This window comes from Cebidichthys violaceus, unplaced genomic scaffold (assembly GCF_023349555.1).
Source record: "Cebidichthys violaceus isolate CVI_PGR_0920_01 unplaced genomic scaffold, fCebVio1.0.p SCAF_12, whole genome shotgun sequence".
NCBI classification, from domain to species: Eukaryota; Metazoa; Chordata; class Actinopteri; order Perciformes; family Stichaeidae; genus Cebidichthys; species Cebidichthys violaceus.
This window is the reverse complement of record NW_027176285.1, coordinates 10,851,059-10,875,637: the sequence shown is the minus strand read 5'-3', so window position 1 is coordinate 10,875,637 and position 24,579 is coordinate 10,851,059. Positions and strand designations below refer to the sequence as shown.

The 24,579-nt window shown below is 42.4% G+C and overlaps 1 protein-coding gene across 7 annotated transcripts; it reads right to left on the bottom strand.

Annotated features, from left to right (window-relative positions):
* Positions 1-226: 226 nt before the first annotated feature.
* On the bottom strand, positions 227-23,785 carry nup214 (nucleoporin 214). 7 transcript variants are annotated; one of them, XM_068706312.1, is made up of 36 exons: positions 23,626-23,785; positions 22,720-22,915; positions 22,439-22,593; positions 21,793-21,991; positions 21,643-21,713; positions 21,467-21,530; positions 21,182-21,285; positions 20,468-20,574; positions 20,258-20,327; positions 19,504-19,627; positions 17,802-17,960; positions 16,907-17,342; positions 16,679-16,815; positions 16,448-16,536; positions 15,984-16,067; positions 15,296-15,445; positions 14,963-15,121; positions 14,761-14,864; positions 14,499-14,678; positions 13,974-14,062; positions 13,794-13,880; positions 13,249-13,560; positions 12,924-13,091; positions 12,419-12,530; positions 10,564-10,627; positions 9,733-9,802; positions 9,083-9,167; positions 8,734-8,786; positions 6,669-8,327; positions 5,703-5,770; positions 5,415-5,601; positions 5,148-5,300; positions 3,923-4,109; positions 2,857-3,002; positions 2,463-2,496; positions 227-1,071 (listed from the first exon to the last, which is right to left on the bottom strand). In XM_068706312.1, the coding sequence occupies exons 1-36, from the start codon at positions 23,665-23,667 to the stop codon at positions 1,035-1,037; spliced, it is 6,141 nt and encodes a 2,046-aa protein (XP_068562413.1). In that variant the 5' UTR covers positions 23,668-23,785; the 3' UTR covers positions 227-1,034. The 7 variants fall into 7 exon arrangements, with proteins under 7 accessions (XP_068562413.1, XP_068562414.1, XP_068562417.1 ...); XM_068706313.1 differs by having other exon boundaries at positions 5,415-5,598; XM_068706316.1 differs by having other exon boundaries at positions 5,415-5,595.
* Between the last annotated feature and the right edge of the window lie 794 nt (positions 23,786-24,579).

Below are 24,579 nucleotides of genomic sequence, written 5' to 3'. Positions count from 1 at the left end.
AAAATTAAAGTATCATCTCTCCACTTTGCAACATAATTTATCGAAGCAGCACAGTGAGGGCTTTAGATCATTTAACACTTTACTGCCATTGCTTCCAAGAACATAAAGAGACACTGCATTAGACACTAATGTTAGTTTTTGTTCCGTTTCATGACTACGAGAGAATAAACATAATAAATGAGCGATTAACATGATGCATTAAGAAATACAATTTTGAATAGACAAATATTTTGAGAAATTCCATTTATTTCCACACTTTCATGTAAAAAATATATCAAAGGGGGATTTACTGCAAAAATCATCTGAAAAGAAATATATAACTTTTTTCACCGTTGACCAAAATTCTTTGTATTACAGTTTAGCATGTCGGGCTTGCTTAATTGTGGTTGTAGGGCACATTTTTTGACATATATTTACAACTGTACTGACATATGCAACTGGACTGAATTTGAATTTGTATAGCCATGCAAAGGACACCATTTCCCATCATTCAACGAAAGACTGAACTGTTCAGAAGATTCAAAGTTTTTGTGTATTTCTATGCTTAAAAGTGCAAAAACAAAAACTTACAAATGCTGGACACAAAATGAACTAGAAACCAAAATCGCCCTGCAGTATGAATGTTATGACAACAAAGAATAATTAAGTCTGTAAACTTCATAAATGTGGAACAACGTACTACATGTGTACAACAAAGTTTTCTATAATTTTTTAAAAACCTTGTAGGAAATCTGTTTTTCAATGTTTAATAGTCGATTCTCGTGTGTCCTAAGAACATATTAAGATCAGGCATAAAGTTCCCACATGAATATATATAAGTAAATATAAACTGCAAACTGAAAGCTGGTTGAAAACCTTTTCTATTATATACAAACCTTTTCTAGAAAAGAAAATGCATGTATATCTGCTAATTCACTTTTCTTTATTTAGCCTAAATGCAACACAATCTCCGCCCTATTCCCTTCACACATTATGTGGCACGAAGAGCTTGATTGCAGAAAGCACTGTAGCAGTGACGTGGACGTTTAATAAAACTAGCTTCTCCAACTGGCAAATGTTTGTGGACTTGATCTGGAAGAAGAAACGACAGACAAAGCAGAGAGGGAGAGATTATTGAGAAGAGTTTCAAAGCCAGTTGTAATATTATTAGTTTTATCACAAGCTCTGAACAACTTTTTCCATTTGAAGTTATGGTGCCGTTATATGATTGAAATATTTCTGTCGGCATAAGATGGATACGGCTTCAATAAAGTGTTGGAACAACAAAACCGATATTAAGTGACGCTGAGGAGCTTCATATATTTAAATAGGACAAACAAGCAGTAGAGTTGGACAGCTTCGTAATAAAAATAACAAGAACAGTAATGTCTTTTGCAATTCATCAAAAATCAGTAATTGAAATGGAAATATGATTTTTTTAAATGTTTTTTTGAACATGTGAAAGCTTCACGGTGGATTTAGGATGGGCTGGGGATTTCTGTAAATTTTTTATCTAATTTTGAAGTGGTTCTTTTGTGGTCTGGTTGTTTTGGGGTATTAAAAGGTGGTTATACAAATATATATAAATAAATACAAAAATATATATATAAACAAATACAAAAATATATATATATAAACAAATACAAATATATATATATAAACAAATATATATATATATATATAAACAAATAAAATAAATATATATATGTATATAAACAAATAAAAAAATATATAAACAAATATATATATATATATATATAGTTTCAGTCAAAAATGAGGCTTGTTTTGCATATTAACTATAACATAATCATAATCTAATCCAATGAATGAGAACAGTTTAGCAAAGCAGCATTGATATGAATGTACTATGCAGGGAAGTCACAAAAGAACAAGTACAAAAGACGGAGAGAAGGATTATTAACAGCATGTGAACATGTCCAGTGGGCTAAGCCTCGTCCCGAAACACTCCGGCACACTTCAGAGTGCATTTCACTGGAACACACCCCGGGGAACTCTGGCTGCCATGTGACATGCAGCAGCAAATGGAGAGAGAGAAGCAACATGAACGAAGGAGAGGTAGGAAGTGGGACTGAGGGACGAAAGACCGAAAAGGAGAAGCAGTAGTGATGGGAATGAAACTATAATCACAAGGGGACAATTAGTAAGGAAGAGCTCGGAGAATGATGCATATTTAGTACTGTAAATTTGATCTATTGGATATTTTTAAGCAAGATTTTAATACAGGGAAATAGCAATAAAGCTCAGTTTGAAGCTAAATGAATAAAGAAGAGAAAAGGCAAATAAAATGAAACAGATGAGGTGGTATTAAATCTGAAAGGTTCTATGGCAAATTGTGTTGTGGTAGAAAGATGTGAGCTTCACCACAGGCACAACACACTGCTGCCAGTGGGGAACAGGGAAATGTGGGTCTGTCCATTCATTGGTTCACTCAGATTAAAATGAAATGTGTTGACCACACTTACTGGTTTGTAGAGCCAAAAGTGTTTCCGGAGAATCCTACCAAATAGAGAATAAAAGAAGAAGTGATTAATCGGGTGATTGTAGCAATAAAACATTATGACTGTGGAATTTGCGCCAAAAGATGAAAACCCACAATTGTAACGCAATGCTCAGTAAAATGAATCACTACATACCGGGTGGGCAACTACAATTGTGATTTGCACTGCCTGTATACATTTATAGGATGAAAAATAATGGACTGAAAATGCTTTGTTGCCATTGCTATTAATATTGTACTGATGAAGAATCGCATAGCGACCAGACTTGAGCTACTGACCGTGCTGCTTAACAATATGTAACTGCGTGCTGGTAAGACATTTGAAGATGATGAGGGAAGAAAAGAAGTAGCAGTCTCACCTCCCGCCTGTGGCTGTTGTCCAAAGCCTGAGAAGTTGCTGGGCTGACTTCCGAAGCCGGGGCCCTGTTGGGCGAGGCCCCCGAACGACGGAGCGCTCTGAGTGGCTAGAGCGCCAAAGGACGGGCCGCTGGGCGGGGAGGCAAACCTGAAAACGGAAGCAGATGTGTTCACAGCAACAAAAACGGTACATACTCCTTGTCTAGCTGCTACTAAGTAAACATGCTACAAGGCAGAAGGTGTCAGATGGTGAATGTGTGTGGATTGCGAGACAAGGGTTTAAGAGGTAATCCCACTCCCCTTGAGTCCCATGGGGAAGAATGGGGGAGAATAAGCGAAACAGAGGGGGGAGAGAGCGAGCAGGCCAGTTTAATCTGCAGGCAGCATGACCCTGGAGTGAGATTATCTGAGGGGGAATAATCTAGTCCTGCACAGTGATGCAGAGTTTTGGGCTCTTAGCCAAGCTCACTGTAACAAAACACATGGATGTGGTGGACACACAATGTTGATGGAGCTGGAGAAATCATTAGAGTGGGAATAATGACACGAAGGAGAAGATTTCTGATTTGGAATAAATCTGACTTCGTGGGGGCTGATAGGAATTTCCCATTTAGTGAGATTCAGAAAATTCAAAATGTAAACATTTTTAAATGTATCTGTGTTACAGTGTGAAAGCAGCCTCCCTCAGTAAATGGACAAGGTTTCAACGGGGCTACTAAAATTTGCTCCATTTGGTAAATTTGATCACGTCATCTCTATAATGTTAATAGAGGGTTTAACACTGGGGTGAATGGTGCTCTTCAGTTGCTTTATGTGTTAGTGATGGCGCACTGAGCCAGAGAGAAAGCAGATGTTCCCTGCAAGCGAACATCAGCTTCTCTGCTCTGCTCAGCCCTCTGTAAAGGCCTAATGGCGCCGACATTCTCAATTCTCAAAGTAAACAGCTGGTTTAATGTGATCCACTAAAATGTTGTGCCACATAAAACATTTGCTGACTTTGATTTAGTGAAACTTTTTTTACTTTTTATTTTTTTTTAAACCTTTCACAGAGCACATTAAGTTTCGTACCCATATCCTCCCATATTGGCTGCCGCGGTTCCCTCTCCAAACACTTTACCAGCCGAGGGACCATGTTGTTGAGGAACCATGTTGTTGGGGAAGGAAGGACTCGAGCCGAATGCTGCTCCACCACCAAATGCTTGGGAGCTACCAAAGGAAGGGGGGCTTCCAAACACCGGCGCACTGCCAAAACCACCTGCAGGGAGGAAAATAGAAAAGGTTTTGTAACAGCAACCAGCAGAATATATACAAGGAGCTACATGGTCCTCAGCACTGTTGTTTGTCTGAACTTGGTGAATACAGTAACAACAATGCGTCTTGTTGTGTACAGCACATATTCTATAACAACACACTGTGACAGCTTAAAGACGAGGCGAATACTTCTCACCAACTCAAAGCCACGGAGGTGGGCGTGGCCGAGGGAGGAGAAAGGTTGGACTGAAATTACAGCCAGGCTACCAGCAGGCCTGCAGTAAATAATTGATTGAGCTAATGTAACCAGATTACATTCCCCGTACGTAGGCCAGTGACGGGGCATTAGTGTGCCGACTGGTACCGACATCCCAGTAGAGCTAACAAACAGCTGGGAGGGTTACCACAACGACCAAGATGGATTTAAACCTTTAAAATGTAAACCTTTTGGGTATGAAATGTGCATATGCACTGTGACTTGGTGTGTTGAGAGTTAGGCAGGCAATGACACATCCCGACTACCTCCCTGTCTGCTCTGCTGGGGTGAGGAGATAAGAGCCCTTGCTGTAGCTCAGGTGATAAAGGAGAGAGCAATGTCAGCTGATGTGCAAGATGTCATTATGTGTAGAAGCCAAGGATCGCTATTATAGCCTTCCCACTATCACTGAACCTCACACATCGCCAGACCAGAGCCCCCAAGCCAGACCCCCCCAAAAACGTCAAACAGAGAATATCAAACATCTCTAGTGCAAGCCATATCAGGTGAATGTGTGTGGAATTATGAAATGATGCTATTACACCACTATTTACATTTGCTTGGCCTTTAGCTCAGTTCTAATTGAGAAAATAAATCCCTACCTTAGGATGTATGAACAGCACATTAGTCTGGGTCTGAAAATGTCAGCACTATGAATGCTAAAATGTTAACTGCAAAGTGCAAGCAAGCATCAATTTCATAGAGTGGATGAGAGTAGGGTGAGCCAACAAGGACCGAAGAACCAAAGCACCATTAGAAATAAAAGGAACATGGGGGAAGCTGGACCTGATTTTGTCGGAGAAGAGAAGGAGCCAAATCCCTGGGATGCTACACTCCCCGCACCGGTGGTGAAGGTCCCGCTCGGTTTCTGCTCACCGAAGGAGGACTGTCCAAAACCAAAGGTCTTGGCACTGCTATTCCCAAACAGACTGGGTGCACCTAGAGGAGATTAACGTGTCATTGACACTCGCTCAACAATATGTGAACAGAAGTTGGAATAAAAATATTTTAGGAATCTTAATTTAGTTTTTTGTACAGATTGTGTAAGCGTACCTGTCTGAGCAGGCTGCCCAAACCCTCCGGTGGGGACGTTGGTGCCGAATGGGTTCTTGTTGGCAGCGTCTTCGCTCGGTTTGCCTCCGAGGCCGGTGAAGAAGCCTCCACCGGCAGCTGAGCCCGCTGTGTTAGCTGCATTTAAGCCAAACAGAGTCCCACCAGATGATGGCTGCTGCTGCTGCTGCTGGGAGAGAAATGCTAGTTAGTTACAATGTGTCCAGAAGAATGGAACTGGCTGCTCTATCATTCAAATCAACAGAATTAAAATAAATCAGTGGATGATACCTGGCCAAATACACTTCCGCTGCTAGCTTGTTGGCCAAACACAGGGTTCGCAGGAGAGCAGCCGAAAGCTGTAATAAGAAGGAAAAAGAGTCAAGACAGAGACATCCTCAGCGCGACTAGATGTCAGGAATATATATATATATATATATATATATATATATATATATATATATATATATATATATATATTTTTTTTTTTTTTCTTCCTTTTCTTCCCCCGATATCATAAAACACAATAAGTGAAGTCTGGAAACCCAGAGAGACAGGAGAGGCTGCGTCTTACTGCTGAGTCGATACGTTAACATCAGCTGTCAAGACAAAGACATTCCCATAATATGCTGGGTATTTAGAGAATCTATGGGAATGCGACAACTCCCCTCATGCCACCCTCTTTACTCAGACTACCCGCCCCCCCCCCCATCCACTCAGGCAGGCCGTAAACTACAGACACAATACAATTGGATGTCTTCTCTGCTGCAAGACGACGGCTTTTCATCCAAACAAAGTGCCACATTTGACATCTGACACTATCTTAAACACTGTCAGACACAACTTAACTATTTGTAGCTGCGTAGTTCTGATTAGTATAATATAACAGCACTTTTGAGTGACAACATCGTCTCCAGCTTTTTTTTTTTTATGGCTGACTGGTTTGAAATGGAGAACCTTGTAACACCCAATGCCTTTGAAAGCCTGAAGGTGTCGTTTTCCTTAGTTATAAATAGTCACAGGATTCCAATTGAATACTGTGTTGTGGTGAAATAATGTAACGACTTGAGACCGTCAGGTTCAGTGTAGCATTAGTGACATTGGAACTGTAATTTGCATATGCCATAGAACGTAGAAGACAAAAATGAGAATCGCATGACAAAAATAATCTTCACAAAGCTATTGCTTTATATAGACTACTATTGCATCCCACAGATTTTTTACTCCGCATTAATAAATAAAACTGCACATACTCACACTCACCTGACGGCTGTCCAAAGCTGAATCCTGTAGATGAGGATGTGGTGGTGTTACTCCCAAACACAGACCCTTGTCCAAACCCTGAGCTCTGGCCAAACGCCGGTGCTGTGGTTTGTCCGAACAGCCCCGACCCAGTGCTGCTGGCGGTGTTGGCACTGCTTGTGCCAAAGGAGAAGGAACTGGCGTTGGTAGCAGTAGCAGCACCAAATACGCCTCCGCCAGTAGTCGCGCTGTTGGGACTCGCTCCGAAGGCCGACTGGCCAAAAGAAAAGCCGCTGGGTGTTTCGGTGTTGCTGGCAGGCTGACCAAAGCCACTCATCTGGCCAAACGCAGATTTGCCAAAACCAGTTCCAGTCGGTGTTCCGAAGGCAGTTGAGCCAAAACCGATGGATGCTGGGGCTGCTGGGGCTGTGGGGGCTGCTGGGGCTGAGGGGGCTGCTGGGGCTGAGGGGGCTGAGGGGGCTGAGGGGGCTGAGGGGGCTGAGGGGGCTGCTGGGGCGGCTGGGGCTGCTGGGACCGCGGGGGCCGAAGAAGCTGGAGGAGCAACAGGTTGTCCAAACACAGTGCTTCCAGCTGTAGTTGTTGTACTGTCAACAGTAGGGGTGGGAGTGGTAACTGCAGCGGCAACTGTGGTGATAACTGGTATAATACCAAGGGAACTGCTGTCTGTTGTTGCAGGAGCAGGGTGAGTGAAAATGGAGCCTGGTTTGTCAGAACTGGGCACCTGGAATGCTGTTGGAGCGACCTGGGAGACCGATGCTTCAGCAGGGGTGGCCGCAGCGGAAGTGGGCACAGGAGCAACGGCGGTGGTGGTGGTGCTGTCTGGGGTGGCTTCTAATGCGGGAGCCGCACCGGCTGGTGCTGGAGCGGTTGCTTCAGTTGGTGCAGTGATGGAGGAGGGAAGGTTTGCGGTCGGGGCAAATGTGGCCAAAGGAGGTGTTGGTGTTGGTGCTGGAACTGTGACTTCGGTGGTTTCTGTCGCAGTTGCATCTGCTGCAGGCTCGAGTACTACAAGGGGACTGCCGCTGTCTACAGCTGGTCCAGTAGCAGGTTCTTTTTCAGGGGGCGGCGTGGGTTCTGAAGGTGGTGGGGAAACCTTTGGTTCCTCTGAGGAGTCTGAAGGAGCCCCAAGGAGACTACCGAAAGACGTAGGTGAAGCCGAGGCAATAGAGCTAGACTGGGGAACAGAGAAGGCCTGCTTGGGGTTCGGCTCAGGAGGCTTGAACAAACTGCCTGACGCCGCTGCCCCCATGGACAAGTCTGCTACTGTAGAATCTTCTGCAGACTTCTGGAGACCTGAAGCAAAGCTAAACTGTGCTGCTCCCTTGCCTACACCAAGTCCCGCCTCCCCAAAGGTAAATGAGCCGGCAGCAGGTTTGGCGGCTAAATCTTTAGCCTCTTCTCCGTGGCCCACGCGCAGTCCAGAGAAACTGCCCAGAGTCTCTCCTCCAATTGTCTTAAGGGGCTGTGGCTCTATCCTGAGGGCAGATGTGCTAGAGGCAGGTTTGTCCCCTGATGTGTGTGGAGGCTGGGTGGGAGATCCTGTGCCAAGAGCAGGGGAGGTGGATGTTGGGGTGAGGGCGAATGGCTCTTCTCCCGTCTGCCCAAACATCATCTTGCCATTTCCACCGAAGGCGAACTTATTCACATCTTTCACTGGAGAGACAAATAAGAAAAAGGATGAGTGTGTGTACATTTGACATCATCCTAAGTCAATTGACAGAGAAAACCAATCAAATCAAGCAAGAGGCGGGCTTTACTACTTTACCACTGACTTCCTGTTTTTATGTAGATATCGTTGGAACGGACATTGATATCAGCGATAGCTGATTACGATGATATATAGAATTTCCCCCTCCTCCTCCTCATTCAACGGCAGAGCAACAGCAAGAGCTCGACGTCCACATTGAATCATTTTTCTCTCCGTTGTTTACATTTGATCGCCGCTCGCCCGGCTCATCAGCTGTTTTGCCTGACTCGCTTTGCCACGGTGCGTTTTTGAAGCGTCTCGGTTTGATCTGCCCCTAAGATTGTCTGATAGCAAGCTGCTGTATCGTCTTACCTTGTGACATTCCAGCTCCCTGAGTAACAGAAGCAAAACTGAAGCCTGCAGACCTGCAAGAGAACATTTAAGTCACAATGAACCAAGAGCATCTTTAGCTTCTGTAATGCCACACATTTCCAAGTGAAACAGAACATATGTATGGGCAGAGTATTATTTCAAGAGGGATTGATATTGCGATAGCCAAATGCCACCAATAGCTGCTTTCACCCACAAACTGATGGTCAAGTGCATTTCTAAATGATGGAAGGTCTAAGTTAGTCTCCCCAGACTACATTTGATTGGATACATACATTGATAATTATGAACATAAAATATGCAACATGTTAGGCATACATAATTGACTCACCCTGATGTAAAGGAGAAACTTTTGCTGGTGCTTTGCTCTGCTGAGAAAGCAGGAGCCACTGAAGCGTCTGTTTTGGACGTTTGACCTAAAAGACACACAAGTTTATTGCCCGATATCAGACAGAATTGTCAACTCCTCACTTTCGAGGGGGTCATATATTAAAAAATATTATTCAGCAGCCCAAAAGTGAGGGAGATCGATTCAGAGATGTCAGGGTAATTCTCCCGTATAGACTCAGTGTCTATTCTGGGAGCATTTGTGTAAATGTTTTAAATTATTTGTAAGACTTGGATATTCACAATGTCCGCGATACGCCAACAAAGACGGCACAGAAAAGAAGCTATGCTACGAGACTCAATCCGTCATCTTGTAGCAGTATGACAGAGGTAAATAATAAATTTTTTCCCCAGACATCAAAGCAGAGTGCTGTTGGAATTTCAAAGATATCTTCTTCTTTTAATCGATTTAGAACAGCCTCGATAGCAGCATCAGTGTCGCCTGTAGCGCCCTCCATTGTTGTCATTATTACTCCTCGGTTCCAGCGCACAGCGACATTAGACCCGCCCCTGGTGCTGATTGGCTTATCATTAAAAAAAAAAAAAAAAGCTTCGAGGAAACTATGTATTCACCTACATCTAAGCAGTGCTTACCAAACACAAAGCCTGTTTGTTGGGAGGTTGTGCTTTCATTGGACATCTTCTGGATACCTTGGGTAGGATTCTGTAAAGACAGTTTTTAAACAGGGATTGGCTATTAATTCTGCAAAGTGTTAATACAGACAAACAGTATATTCATTGTGTATGATTAAGAGATCATTGTGCAGGTTCCTTTGAACACACAGCTATATCTGCCGCAATTTTAAGGCAGATGTGAGTGTTTATGTGCACACATGTGGCTGGAGATCAGTATGTTTTGGGTCATTCCCATTTAAATTGAACAGTGACGAAGATTCGTGCGAGGAGTTCCCATGTCACCAAACTGCAATTTGTAACATCAACATGGGAGGGAACTGGGGCATTTCTCACCCATGTAGTTAATGGTCCGTCTTCGCATGTAAAACTGTCAGCAATCTGTGAATTCTCACAAGTTGAACAATCTTTAAAACTGCAGGCAGAGGGATACTAATACTGAATGTGCTTGATCTTAAGTGTTTAAATAACAGCATGTAAACGGACAAAATACATTGAAGACATGTATGTGTGGCTGCACCAAACAGTTCCACTTGGAAATCGCAAACACTACAGGTGGTCATGTCAATATTTTCACATTTCTTTTAATCAATTAACCTTTCTTTTTTTTTTTTTTAAGCTCTAAACCTTTTTAAGAGCATCTGATTGTGTACTTTGTGGAAACGTGTGGTATGATATATATATATATATATAAATAAATAAATAAATAAATGGTACATAGCTGTGTGGGTGTACAAACGTAAGACAAGATGAATGACAGCTTGGGGAGTGATGGGTAGATGGAGAACTCACTCGTTTGGCCTGGTTGGAAGACACTGTTGCAAAGACGGGAGCTGCTGGATCTGGCATTGATGAGCTGGGAAACAGAGCAGAACAAAGAGTGGAGAGAGTGTTCAGTGTTTGGTTTTTAAAACTGTCCAACTGACACCTTAACATCTAGAGAGAGATGCGGTGTTCATGTCTAAATGAGGTATCCACAACCTGGTCTCTGCTACCAAGTATTTCCTTTGTGTAGGATTGGACAAAAATGAAATATTACGGTTTATCATCTCTTTTTCATACCAATCCCTTAGCTTTAAGTCTAAATTAATGGTAGTTTAAATCTTAACCAAATCTTTAACAATGTGGATTTTGAAATTCTTGGGAGCATGTATTATTATTTTTTTCTTCTTCTTTTGGTAAAACAAAACGTATCAAGCTGGGAATCATTTGAAAAAATGTCTGAACCTTTACACTACTGCGAGATAAAAGAGTAGGCTGGAATCAGGGAAAAAAACCCACATTCATAATCATCTTACTCTCACAATGCCTTGCTGTGCTCGTTATTGTGAGCAGGCTTTATTTGGGTAAAGCCGCAAGGACGGATGGCCTGCCGAAATATCAAGCACAAAAAGTGGTGCGCAGCCCAGTGAGGCAGAAAGAGGAAGGTGCAGGAGACTGGAACAAGAGTGTGTGAGTCATGCAGTGAATTAAGAGTCCAATGAAAGACGTGGAAGTGAAAAGGATAGCGGTATTAAAAGAGACAATTAGACAGTGTGCATACAGTGCAGTCTATTCACACCGTTTTGTTTTGGCTCCATTCTACAGAGATTTAAAATCCAGTGTGCTGAAGTAGAGCCATGACGTAAAAATACAGATCAGTTACATTCTACAGGATCATACACAACATATTAGAATAAAGAGGTTTATAAAAATGCAGGAAATGGAAGCAGGATTTTTAACTGAACATTAAAAAGGTAAGACTATATACAAAGTGATATTTATTTATAAGTGTATAATTATATGGAAGAGATGGAATACTTGAGGAAAACAGGCTCAAATGCAAAGGCTGCTGGGCTGAGCCAGTCGTGAGCATCGGCTGAGATTAGGTGGAGTCAGTGACCTGATAAATGTCTGCAAAACAAACAGGAAACCCCTCGAGGACTCACAGTGACAGACCGTCTACTCACTGTATCACAAATAGATCCATGTGGATACTGGCAGGATTTAACGTCATATATATTATATAACATGTTTAATATTAGACAGGATGTACATAGATAGGACAGATAAGATAAGATATATAGATTTAAAAAAATAAAAAATAAAATATGTATTAAACCAAATAAAGAAATTGCTTAAAAATTGAAATTTTCAAAAAAATAATTTCATTTATCTGCCATGTTAATTAAACGTGATAATACGACTCTATTCCAATTCAAAGTGGACTGCATGAGAACCAGTTAGGACATATATTGCTAAAACGTGTCATCAGTAAGCGTCCACAAACTACAAATGTGTGATTGTTTACAGTTATTCTGTAAAATAAGACAATGAAAGTGTCTGTTTTGTTGATATCATTGTCACTGTATCATAAGAGCCATATCCAGACCTGAAATATTAAGCATAAACCACAGAACTTTGGATATATTCCTGACTTTAACTGCCTGAAACTTACAAAAGTGGTTGTCATCAGACTTTTATGTGTGTGTGTGTGTGTGTGTGTGTGTGTGTGTGTGTGTGTGTATATATATATATATATAAATATATATATAGTTTAAACTACATGTATTCAAGACCTCCCCTACCGTAACACAGCCAACTGTCACTTAGTTAAGGAAATTTAGGCATAACTCAAAAGAAATCTATATAATTCTTTTTTTTTTACCTGATGATATTGGAAACCAGCATAGGAGGCCCTTTGTCCTTAAGCTCCTGGACATTGACCACCTGAGGAACCGTCTTCAATGTGGACTCTGTCAACGAAGTACTGACCACAGCTGGTAAACACAGATATGCATATGTAACCAAATCACACACAGATGGACATATACACACAAACTTATACACGTTCATATTTTTAAAGAAGGAACACATCAGGCAGGTGTATTTAAATGAATTTAACATATCCATGGGGATTCATGCCTGGTTTGAATTGTTTTAGTAAGTGATTCTAAGACATGATGGGGCAACCACTGTGCTTAGTCATTAAGCTACCCGGTTCACATTATTTCTGGAAGTCTGTGTCTCCCCCTGGTGAATTACAGTGGGTACAGCAACACAATATTATACAAACAGCTTCTTAGACACACAGTGTAGCCCATAACAACTTAATACATCTGCCATTACCATTTAAAAATAAACTAATTAGTATTTTCAACTGCTCCCCCTACCTGTCTTCTGATTGGCCATCTGCCTGCGTAGAGCAGCCGTGGCTGCAGCCTGCTGGGCGGGGATGGCGACAGGGGCGGTCCTCTCAGATGGTGGGGCTCCATGTTTTACCGTCTTTGTGGCGAGAGCAGTGCTATCAGCCCCACTGAGGTTGATCTTATTGGTTGGAACTGAAATATCAATACAGTTAGCAACAGTTATGAAACAAAGCATGTCTGCTCGTGTTTGACAGCTGCACTCTGTGTTTCATGTGACATTTTTAAAAGCAGTTCTCTCCTGGCTTTGAAGGACAACTTTAAAAAGGAATAGTTAGTGTGATTTACTCACTTGGGCTGGCAATAGGGCTGAGTCCGAAGGCCATACCCTGGGCTGAGTGGATTTTTGTTACAGGAGTTGACTGGATGGCCCCAAAGCCAGGCGCGATAGAGGGGGTCCTCACAACTGTGGGGTGGCGGGGGTTGGGCAATGCTGAAAGGCTGACCGGAAGGGGTTCTGGCTGTAGCTCCTCCTCTTCCTCCTCCTCTAGCTCCAAGTCCGCTGGGTGAGGCTCCAGGGACTGGGACAGGGAGGACGTAGAGCTCACATCGTCCAAGTCCTCGTAGTATTTAGGTGAAAGGAAGGCCGAGCGAGACAGGTTGGCTGGAAGAGAATAGATGAAGAACATCTAGTTCACCAATAACCGTGGTATTGCTGTATTAAGGTAATATTTAAAAACAAAAAACTGTTATTTTTCTTTGTTTGACTGCTATTGGGGTCCATTTGAGAGTTCTCGTTTCACGGAACGACAAATTTAAAGTCAGTAGACCAAACTTACAGAAGAAAAAAATACTTGTAACCCTTGTTAAAAATCAGTTTGTGCAGGATGTGTGTACCTGGTGCAGTTGAGCGGACAGGAGGCATCTGTCCCTTTGAGAGGAAGTTACGCAGCTGGGACTGTTTCACTGGTGAGATCTTGACTGCTGAAGAAACGTATATATATGTAGTGTATGCGGAAATAAAGAAATTTGATAGCCTTCATTATTTTTATACCAAAAATATATAAAGCTTGATACCTGGAGACTTGGACTTGGTTTGAGGCGGGGTGGTGTCCAGCCTGGCTTTCAGGAGTGCATCCCTTAAGCTCTCAAGCTCGCTTTCCAAACTGTCATAAAACACAGATACAAGTTGTTTAGGTTGGGAACAACAACAACACATTTTCTAAGAGCTGTTTGCAGTGTACTGGTGCAGAAAATTACGAATCAATGTTAATGTCCCATTCCACACTGAAAGAAATTAGTGCAATCGTTGTTATTCTTGGAAAATGGTGATTATTTTGCTAGTAATTATACCACACTGTTATGAAAACAAATAAGTTGAATCTGTTTATCTTTAATTACCAAAAAAACAATTCTAGATTCAAATTGCAGCCCATTTAAGTCAATGTTAAATTGAAATATGAATTATCTTATCCCCAAACCCACTCCACAGTCTCCTCCCTCACAACAAACCTAAAAAAAAATCTACAAAATGCAATACTCATTTATCCCACAAATGTTCACATTCCTCCATCTCTACGACTGCTCCTTGCCAGCTCCTACCCAGCAGTTGTTTCAGTAGCGGCGCTGCGGTTTATAGTGGGAGCGGTAGTCTTGTTGTAGAGGCGCAGTGAGGTGAGTTGCTTAATCAACTGGTCCAATCTGTTCTTCTGTTGGTTGATGATGTACAGGTTGTTGGCCAGCGTAGTGAACAGACCCTCACGCCCCGGCACGGCCATGTGTCTGTGAAGAAGATCATTATTTCATAATGAAATTATACTTAAACAACAAGCTTTTCAGTAGATTTTAGAAGCGTTGTGCTTACTTCTGCTTTTTCTTCTTCTCAAGGTGTTTCTCCCATTCCACATCCAACACGTCATTGACGTCTTCCACAGCAAACGTAACGTACTGGTAGAGCCTGCGAATCTCCTAAATAAGGAAAAAAAAAGAAAATCAATGAAATAGAAGAAATGCTCAGAGTGTGTAGGTGACTCTACGAAGAGTATCGATTCATGCAAACATTTCACCTTGAGGTGCTCCTCGCTGCGGGGGTCCAGAGGTTTTTTGTACAGCAGCTGTCTGTAGTTTCTGTCTCTGCTCAGCTCACTCTGGGCCTTGGCTTCTTCTGCCCCAGCAAAGCCCTCCAGCAAGGTGGTCTTCAGTGTACCAATGTCTCCATGGAGAGACTGTGAATCAGAAAATAACATTAATTCAACTAGGAGACACCACCTAACCACCGCAAACATGTGACAGTGACTGTAAGGCCATTGCATTCTGGGTAGGAGGCAGTTGTTGGGTGTGGGATTAAGCGAACAAGGTTTTTATCCGAGTGTGTTTTGGTTTTCTAACCATGCTCTTACCTCTGTCGTTTCCTTAATCTCCAGGGTGAAGATATGGAGGTCCTCCGACTCCTTCCTTAACTCCTTCATCTCCTCATTGGCGCCAACCTTGAAGTCAGCTCTCGCGCTTCGTGCCTTAAGATCGTCCAACTCCTTCTGGAAGTGTGCAATCTGATAACAAGCCGAAGACATGTTTAGTTAAATAACAAACAGAGAGTAAGTGAAGCATATTGTGCTGTAACAGAACTTCAAAAACTCACCTTTTTTTAGGAGGCCAAATAATATATTTAACATATATATTTGTGTCAGAGTTGTAGTATTAATGCAGTTACACGTGAGCAGGAAATAGCCAATTAAGCTAAGCTAACCAATGTTATTGAGTCATTTAGTCTGATGTCATTAATGCTTTATAACTTGGGGTATATTGTGCCGTTTGTGAACCAGTCTACCCAGTTTGCATCATTATTTGAATCAGATCAGGTGTCAGGCCAGATATGTTGACCACATTCAATTAATCTCTTTTACTTTACAATCTCAACATCATATCTTAAGAAAACAAGCAAACATCAGTTCTGTAAGGTGAGCGCTAGCTAGCTAACCTAGCTCGGTTAGCTGATATGTAGCTAGCGTTATGCTCGTATTTTTGGTTTGGGCCAACGAGGAGAAGTGGTGCATGGTACTCTAGTGTGTAGTGAATGATGCGTCTCACCTCCTCCAATATACCGGCCATAATGGGGTCGGAGTCTCTCTTTTGCTGTAGCTGCTTCTCCAGGGCCTTCACACTAACAGCTGCCTGCATGGAGAAGTAATAAAGTAGATTAAAATCGACACTTAAGTCAATAGGAAACACACACCAACAAATACACACACAACAAAGCTAAAAATGATGTAATCTAATTAACACTACGGTTCTTTAAATACTAGGGTGAGTGTACTCATGGAGGCTCAGTGCCTTCAGCATGTTCCTATGGTGGATACTATAGAAATAGAATAGGAGTAGAAGGGTATTTTCTTTTGGTCTAGTCAGATGACCACAGAAAGTGGTTCAATGTCCATTCATATCCTATTTCTATGGAAGATATATTTATCTTTTGAGCAAAATATCTACAAATAACAAAAAAGGTCTCGTCAATGTATGAACAGAAAAAACCCTTCATAATAAACAGATAGGACCTGTGGAGTTTGGACACGGCCCTGGGCAGCAGGAGCAGGTTTCTGGACGATTGCGGGCGGCGTGCTGGTTTGAGCTGGACGCACTGGAGCTGAGACACGACCAACAGCATTAGAATCACAACCCCGAGCCATGAAACGCTTACCATTCAAAGAATTCTTTGATAAAATATCAAAGAAGAACGACGCACTTGTGCAAAGAAGTAACAAGTGACGGTACTGAGGCAAGCTTACTCAAAACAGCTGGTGGCTTAGGGGCTGAGAGTGGAGGGGCGGTCAAACTACTGGAACTGGGAGCAACTGTTTTGGGCAGCGGGGGATTGAAGGAGAAAGACTGCGGGGATGGTGCTGGGGTCTCCAGTGCTGAAAACCTAGGGAAAGAGCAGACAGATTTTCTGAGTCTTTGTATGTATGTATACAAACGTCAATGTCTCCGTTGGAATACCGTGATAAATGATTTACCTCTCATTTAGATTCAGTTTTACTGCTGATGGGGCGGCAGCAGCAATGCTCTGGGGTGTCGGAGCTAGAACTGGGGCTGCCACCGCAGACGGTTTGATCGAAGGGGTGAAAGAAAACGCTGAAGGAGCGTCAGCGGCAGGTTTGGAGGCAAACGAAAAGCCAAGGGACCCCGAGCCAAAAGGTGCGGGCACCCCCATTGAGAAAGGTGGAGGAGCAGAGTTGGCGCTTGTCGTTGGGACAGAGAAACTGAAGCCCGATGACGATGCCATGGACGATGCGGGAGTAGCGGGAACCATGCTGAACGGGGCAGCGGAGGACATTGCAGCGGGGGCTGGAGGGGTGGAAGCAGCTGCTAAATGAAGACCGAGGTTCGGGAATGGTGCGAGGGCAGATGGGATGGAGGCAGCAATTTTGGGTGGCTGGGCTGCCAAATAACCTGTGAACAGAAAAGAAAGTGGCTCTCATTTGATCTAATCACATGCTGGGCAAGTTGTGTCGACAAGATCCAAGTCACATTTATCGTGGTTCTTTCTTTGGCACAAAAGAAAGTTGAGCCCTAAAAGGAGTAAAAGCAAGCACTTCACAGTCTAGTCGAAGATGGTTTGCTTGATTGACGGGTCTCTCGGGCTGTTAAACTGAGCTGTGAAACCAAACTCCACTTAAAAATGCTCCTTTAGAAACCAACGGGTGGCATGTCAGATGATATGTCCATGAATTTCAACAGCCTTTGATGGCATCACACCAGAAAAGGGAAAATCTTGCAAACACTGCCTGACAAGACTGCATTAGATGACTATCTCTTCAGGAAATGTATCACTTCAATGTGCGATTACAAAAAAAAATTGTGCAGCTCTCTCAACATTTGAGACAAAAACTGAGTCACTGGCTCTCTCACCTGGCTTGGGCAGTCTCTCCCCCTCCAAGGCGAGGACAGTAAGAGCTGAGACCAGTTGCTTTACCCCAGGATTGAGGTTGAGCAGAGCGAATGGGCAGAGCAATCCCTCCGTGGACAGCATCAGCATCGTGGGCGCTGGAGGCAAGGTCTTCTCCTCAGCTGTGAGAGGGAGGCAAGATTGGAGACAGACATTCAGACAGAGAAATACTATTGTCTACATGGTGAAAAAGACAGACTTAACAGCAAGTGCTTTATGCTCACTATGCGATGTTCAAAATGCTGTTTGTGGCTCATTCTGCCCCCCAGTGGTTAAAACAAGTACCCAGAGTTCAGTTCAAATAAGGGACACTGTACTCGTGTGCAGCGACAACCGTCCTAAGATGCCTCATTTGGTAAAACACAGTCCATCGCATCGCCCCAAACTCTTTCCTGCTCTTTACACCCACTTCCCTGCACTCTCAAAAAAATCATGCAGTGCGCTGTGGGCTGAAAAAACAAATGGCAAAAAAACAGCCTAAACCAACATTTAAATTATGACTGAGTGTTCACACTCCGAATTAAAGATGCATTAGTCAGAGTTGACACAAGTCATTTGAGACGCGTCAAAAAGAGTACACTTTGTCCTCTCTACAGCTTTCTCATATATTCCTCAATTATAACTTTCACTGTCATCTGTGGATGACAGCAGTAGCTGCTGTTCAAAGGCGTTCCAATGTTTGATTCATTACCACTGACTCACCTCTCTATTGTCCTATACTTTGCATATTTAATATGCAAATACATATTCACGCACACAGAACACAGAAAATGCTTCACAAAATAAAATGATCCCAAGTTAAACACAAAATAAGCACACAACGCACAAAAATAGCAGCCTATGTTCAGTTTATGTTGTATTTCAGTTAGGAAAGTAGAGTCCAAAGTTAATGAGAAGTAGAACTGGTGACAGCGAGTGAACAGAAGGGAGCGGCACATGGTAAACCTCATCAGCATTCTGCAACACAATCGTCTGGGCTTTGTTGTTTGTTGTGGTCCTCTAGCATGCCTGAGACATTTTAATGAGGGCAGTTTTTTCTCCAACTCTTGTTTCCCTCCCTTCACTCTCCCTATCTAACGTCTCACTTCAGATAAAAGGTTTTGATCCGACTATAATCATGTCAAAATGTTGCTCCAATTGCAGGTTTTTTTGTTTGCTGGGGAGGGAGTTCTCGGAGTGACAGGGAGAGATGAGGCTAGACAGCAACAGCAGCTCTACGTGAGCGTCTGGCAGACGAAGCCATTTAAGATAAAACAGTGTACTGAGACGGTAGCTTATCTATATTCTTTACACACGCTGCAATACAGCACTACAGCAATACATCATCCACTGCAGTGGATGATGTATGCACAAAGAAACCTGATGGATTTCAGCCTCATCTGATCATTAGGGGAGTATTGGACATAAAATGTTTTGGAGCTCAAACAAAAGACAAAGGAATGCCGTTCAAAACACCAACTATCATGAAATTATCATGAAATAAAGTTAACTTTTAAGTGCTAAAGCAGACTTTACTGGGCTCCAAAATTGGTGTTATTTGGCCAAAATTGGCCAACTGACAACCACCGTTAGTGTCGGCTTTACCGAAGAGAATTAAAGACTGTTAAAGACGAAGTATTGTGTCAATGTGCAAATCTGGTCAGACAAGTGAAGAGAGTGACTTACTGATGTGGATCTCCTGCAGGCTGGTGTAGTCTATGGCTAAGCCGAGGGGCAGAGTGTCTTCATTCGTCTCAGTCACTGGAAGCTCAGCCCGACTCGCGTCTTCCAGGATCCAGAGCTCCCAGTTCTAAAAAGGACAACGATCAGTCACGGTCACCACAGTCTACAGAGGTTTGATGTGTTTCCCTCACACCAGCAGTAAGCAGTAAAACTGTACATTAATGCCAAATGAAAATATCTGAATAAAATCTGTTTTTAATCAGAATTCCATCTTATCATTCGTAGCTTTGAACAAGTCTAATTCTACACTAAAAACCCAAGATAACAGGATTTGTTTTGTAGTGGAGACCTCATACAGTAAATTGGGAAAAAAACGTCAGCATATCTACAAGCTGTCCTTACTGTCCTTAAGAGGGCTAGTTTAGCAATTGGCTGACTGTAGGGGGGGGGAAGCTCTGCTAGCATAAATTATTTAAAAGTGTTTTTAGTGAGAAGAACTTTGTAGAACAGTTATGTAACTCTCTTTGATACTTTGGAGCATGTCATAATGCAGAGCTCAAGACTCATGTGTTACATTGGTAAACTTTTTCATTTAGGTGCACCAACATTTTTCACCATGCCTTGTTGCACCGCAATACCACATTTAAGGGCCCGTGTCCACATAAACTATATAGATCTCAGTTTACTTCACTCCTGGAATTTAAATGGAAAAATACACCTTTCACTTCTAGTTCTATTCAAAACAGTGTACAGGTACCTTGTCCTCTGGTCGAGCGGCTATGACGCTGACTTCAATGGAAGCCGCTGATGCCGCAAACAGAAGGTCCCTGGATGAAATAAATAGATGAAGCAAAACATTACACCAATTTGACATGACACTGAAACAATCAAAGTTAAGAGTTAGCACTGATAAACCACACAGTCATCACGCCTTTGTGTGGCTCCTGTAAATGGTGGTCACTCTTACCAGTCCTCTACATGGCTGAGAAAGTAGTGGTGCTGTCGCTCAGTGCAGCTGCCGTACACCGTGTCACTAAAGTTCAGATACTTTGTCTCTATCTTCTCATCCTTCTTCTACAACAAAAAAAACAAACAGAAACAAATCACACTTCAACACATTTGCTTAATGCACATTCACACGCTGGAACAACAGATGCAACGTCTGTATGGTGGAAGCACCATCTGATTAATAGCTTCATTTTACCAGAAAGAACGCCGCTACAGATACTGAGAAGTACCTGCTGTTCACTGACATCAACTGTGATTTATTTAAAATGTTAAAATACTCAGTGACACAGTTGAAATGAACACGGAGACCTCAGTAGCTCTATGAAACCAACAACAGCCGTACGCTGTATGGCTTAGTGGTCATTTGCATGAAGCATCCTACTCAAATTACAATACTTACAGAGGCGCATGGGAGCTGCAGGAGGAGCCTATATGTACCTACAGAGCCACTACACAAGAATATGGTGACACTGACAGCACCTTTAAAGCTACAGTATAGAATCTGGCCATGTGGAGAAAATATCTTTAATCAAACACAAAACATTTATGTGAATTTCAAAGGAAATATATGGTCAAATGTAACTTCATTGCCTCTCCATTGAAGACTGGAGGGGTGAAACCTGACAATAACCCAAATGTGATTCGGTGGACTGTGGATGTAGGGCGTACTCACAGGAAGGGAGATCAATACTAGCTCGGGAGGGGTCTCCAGGGACCCATCTGCAGCAGCGTAAACCACTGCAAACACAAAGGTTCTCAGCCACAGCACATCCAGAACTGTGAGAGACGGGAAGGAGAGGCATTAGCCACAGATGGGATTCAGACACAGTAATGAAAGTCATAATAAATGACGTAACGTGTATTATACTGGTCTTATATGCATTTCACAATCAAGCTCAGTTTTCGGGCGTAGAACACAGATGTTAATATGTTTCTATTGGTACAGGATTGGTCTTACCTTTGACAGGTTGGTCAGAGGTGTAGAAGTGTGGACACGGGATACATTTTTTCTCTTCCAGTGCCTTTTCAGAGGAGGAGAACATCAATTATCCATCTTGTCAGTCATTGAATGCTGCAGCTCTGACGGAGCAATAAGTGCTTTATTCTTAATCACGGTGATTTAGGTTGACTTACTGGTGTATATTGACTGACTGTGGAATTCATTTTTCCTGCAGCGACTTGTTTTCCTTTGGGACTCCAGCAAACTGTGTGAAACAAAGTACATTAACTAAAGATCTATGGAGAACAAGTGAACTCAACTATTATGCGCAGTCTTTAACTTACTACATGTGATGCCGCTTGAAGCCGGCAGCTCAGCCTGCACTTTGACACCGTCGGTAACATCCAAAATCATCAAACGGCCGTCAGACAGAGAGGCAGCTAACATGGACGCCTGTCCAGGATTCCACTTCAGGTCTTGCACTACAGTGCCAGGGGGAACTGCTGGCAGCAAGGATGCAAACGGAAGCTTCTGTGGTCTCGCCTGGAATGGCAAAAAAGAAAAGTTGAATAAATGAACATCGGGGAAAGAGAAGCGGTCACATATAAAATGTAGACTATGCCCATCTGCAGTAGAGGTTTACAAACTTTGTATTTATAAAGGGCAACATTAAAAGGTAGAATAACTATATTATGGTGGATTGACTTACAAATGATAAATGATTATTGAATTCAAAATAACTGCTGAATGTCTGGGTTTTCAAATCTGCTGCTGCACATAATTGGATAGCTCTGAATAATAATGCCAGCTTAAAATGTTCACCGAATGTTCCTTAGAAAAGAGTCAGAACATCGGACAAATACTTAGCGGAGGATCGTGGTGATCCCGAGACCTGCTTGCCGCACAACTAGCCAACCTTAAACCATCTGTTTATGTTTTTTTAAGTAAACAAACATATATAAAATCCTGAAATGAGCGTAAAGTGGTCACCTTGTTGACGAAGGTGCGGACGTCATAGAACGTGAGGGACAAGCCCGCCCCCTCAGACATGCCACACACTGACAAAGTGAGCTCATCACAGCTGAGAGCCAAGTGGTGCAGAGCCAGTTCCACAGTCACCTCCGCCAGCGCTGCTCTGCCCTCGACTAGAACAAAGAGGAACATTCGATTGCATTGTGGGAAAGAGACATGAATGGAAATTAAGATGAAGTTTTGTTAGTAAGGACGAATAACATGACAATGTAGGGAAAACCGTACGGTCACATGCATACCTATTTCGTTGGCGTTGCCGTCGAACGCATCAGCAGACAGAACGTCTCGAGTTTGGTAAACTTTGAATGTTCTGTCGAGCCCGACAAAAGTTAAACCAAATTTGTTCGAGATGGTGAGCAGACTACTTCTTTCTCTCGGCAAATCTTCAACAGGGTCAAAGACTCTCGTTTTCTTCATCTGACGAAACTGAAAATCCTGAAAAAGGAAACAGACAAGTAGTGATTGTTACTTTAGGGTTAACGTTATGTGGTTCCAGTTCAATAACTGCAAACTAAACCGCACCTCCCTCTAGGATGTAAAACAGTACTGTACAGTAAACATGTGGGAAACATGAAGCGGAATGCTTTGCTTTTAAACCAGTAACGTATACTTTCAACTTGACTGGTTTGTGCACAACTGAGGTAACGTTAAGTGACGCAGAATCTCAAAGTGAAAGTTTAAACCTTGGTTGATAGCAAAACATGCTGAGCAGTCACGTCACGTTAGCTAATGATGCTAAGCTAAAGCTTAGTTACTGAACATGACAAGTATTACATGTCGTAATTCCAAACACAGGAGATTGTTAAGGCACATACTGTCACGTTAACGTTCAACTCTCAATGAGGAAACGTTACAAGATGTGGCGGATGTGCTAATAGCTAACGTGTTAGCATAAGTAGGCTACAAAGTCAGAAGATAAGTGTTCTTTACTTTAAAGCCGGTATCAACGTCTCTAACTGATATTTGTGTCCAAGTTAATATGGCTCCTTGACGCTGTATGCTTTGTGGTGCGGTTATCTAAACATAAAACATAAAACAGGCCAGCTAGCCAACCAGCTAAGCTAGCCACAACCATAGAAAACCAACTGAGCAACATTAGCTCACACATGCTAACTTGTCAACACAACTTGTGGATAACGTCATACCTTCATTTCCCTCTCGGGAGGGGAGTCTGTGTCGTCACTCATTTCGAGGGACAGAAGCTGTTGCTCCTCCTGAAGATCTGTTGTATTTTGTTTATTCTCTCCTTGTCTGTATCTGAGACAATTTATCCGATCAACTTTAGTCTGTCAGCGCAGCTGAACACACGCCGCGCGATTTTGCCATAGAAAAAACGTCACACAGCTACGCAGGATGACAAGTAGATCCCAGAGCACCCTGAGACCACACGCGCTCCTACACTTAGCCCGACTACACTTCCTCTACAAAATGGGGACAATTTCTGGCATATTTTGGAATAATGTAGGGTAATATTTAAAGACAAACACGAAATAGATCAAGCTTCAATGCAGATTAAAAAAAAGGAAGAATTTATGAAGAAATTCTGTTTACAAATTCCCCCAAAAAACACTAATATTACCAAGCCATTACTTTTCTGTCCTGCAAGGATTAGGTTAATATCAATCTATTAACAAACACTTTGCGATTAAATCAGTCAAATAACATTTAGCAAATAGGACAGCACAGAGGCCTCGTAAGCTAAATGAGTTTTAGAATTTTAAATAAGTTCTTATAAGCAGGGTATAGTTTGATAGTGAGTTGCTATTTATGCCTCCGGTGAAATCATTCTGAATTCTTGTTGTGGCTTTCAAAAAACTTGAAGATTTTCATTTCAATGAATGTCTGTTAGGTCAAATCTATCACCGAAGGAAGTAATACAATGGTGATTGATTTGCTGGTCCACTGATGAAAGTATTACATTATTTATATATTTGCAGTATTACGAACTGGTTGTCTGTGCGACATACATTAAATACACACAACAAATGGAACTATGCACACTTCATAAAAATAGGACACAGTTCAAGACTCCAGACTGCTACACTTTACGCACAACTCAACTGCTTTCCCTCAAATAGACATTCTAAATCGATCAGGAC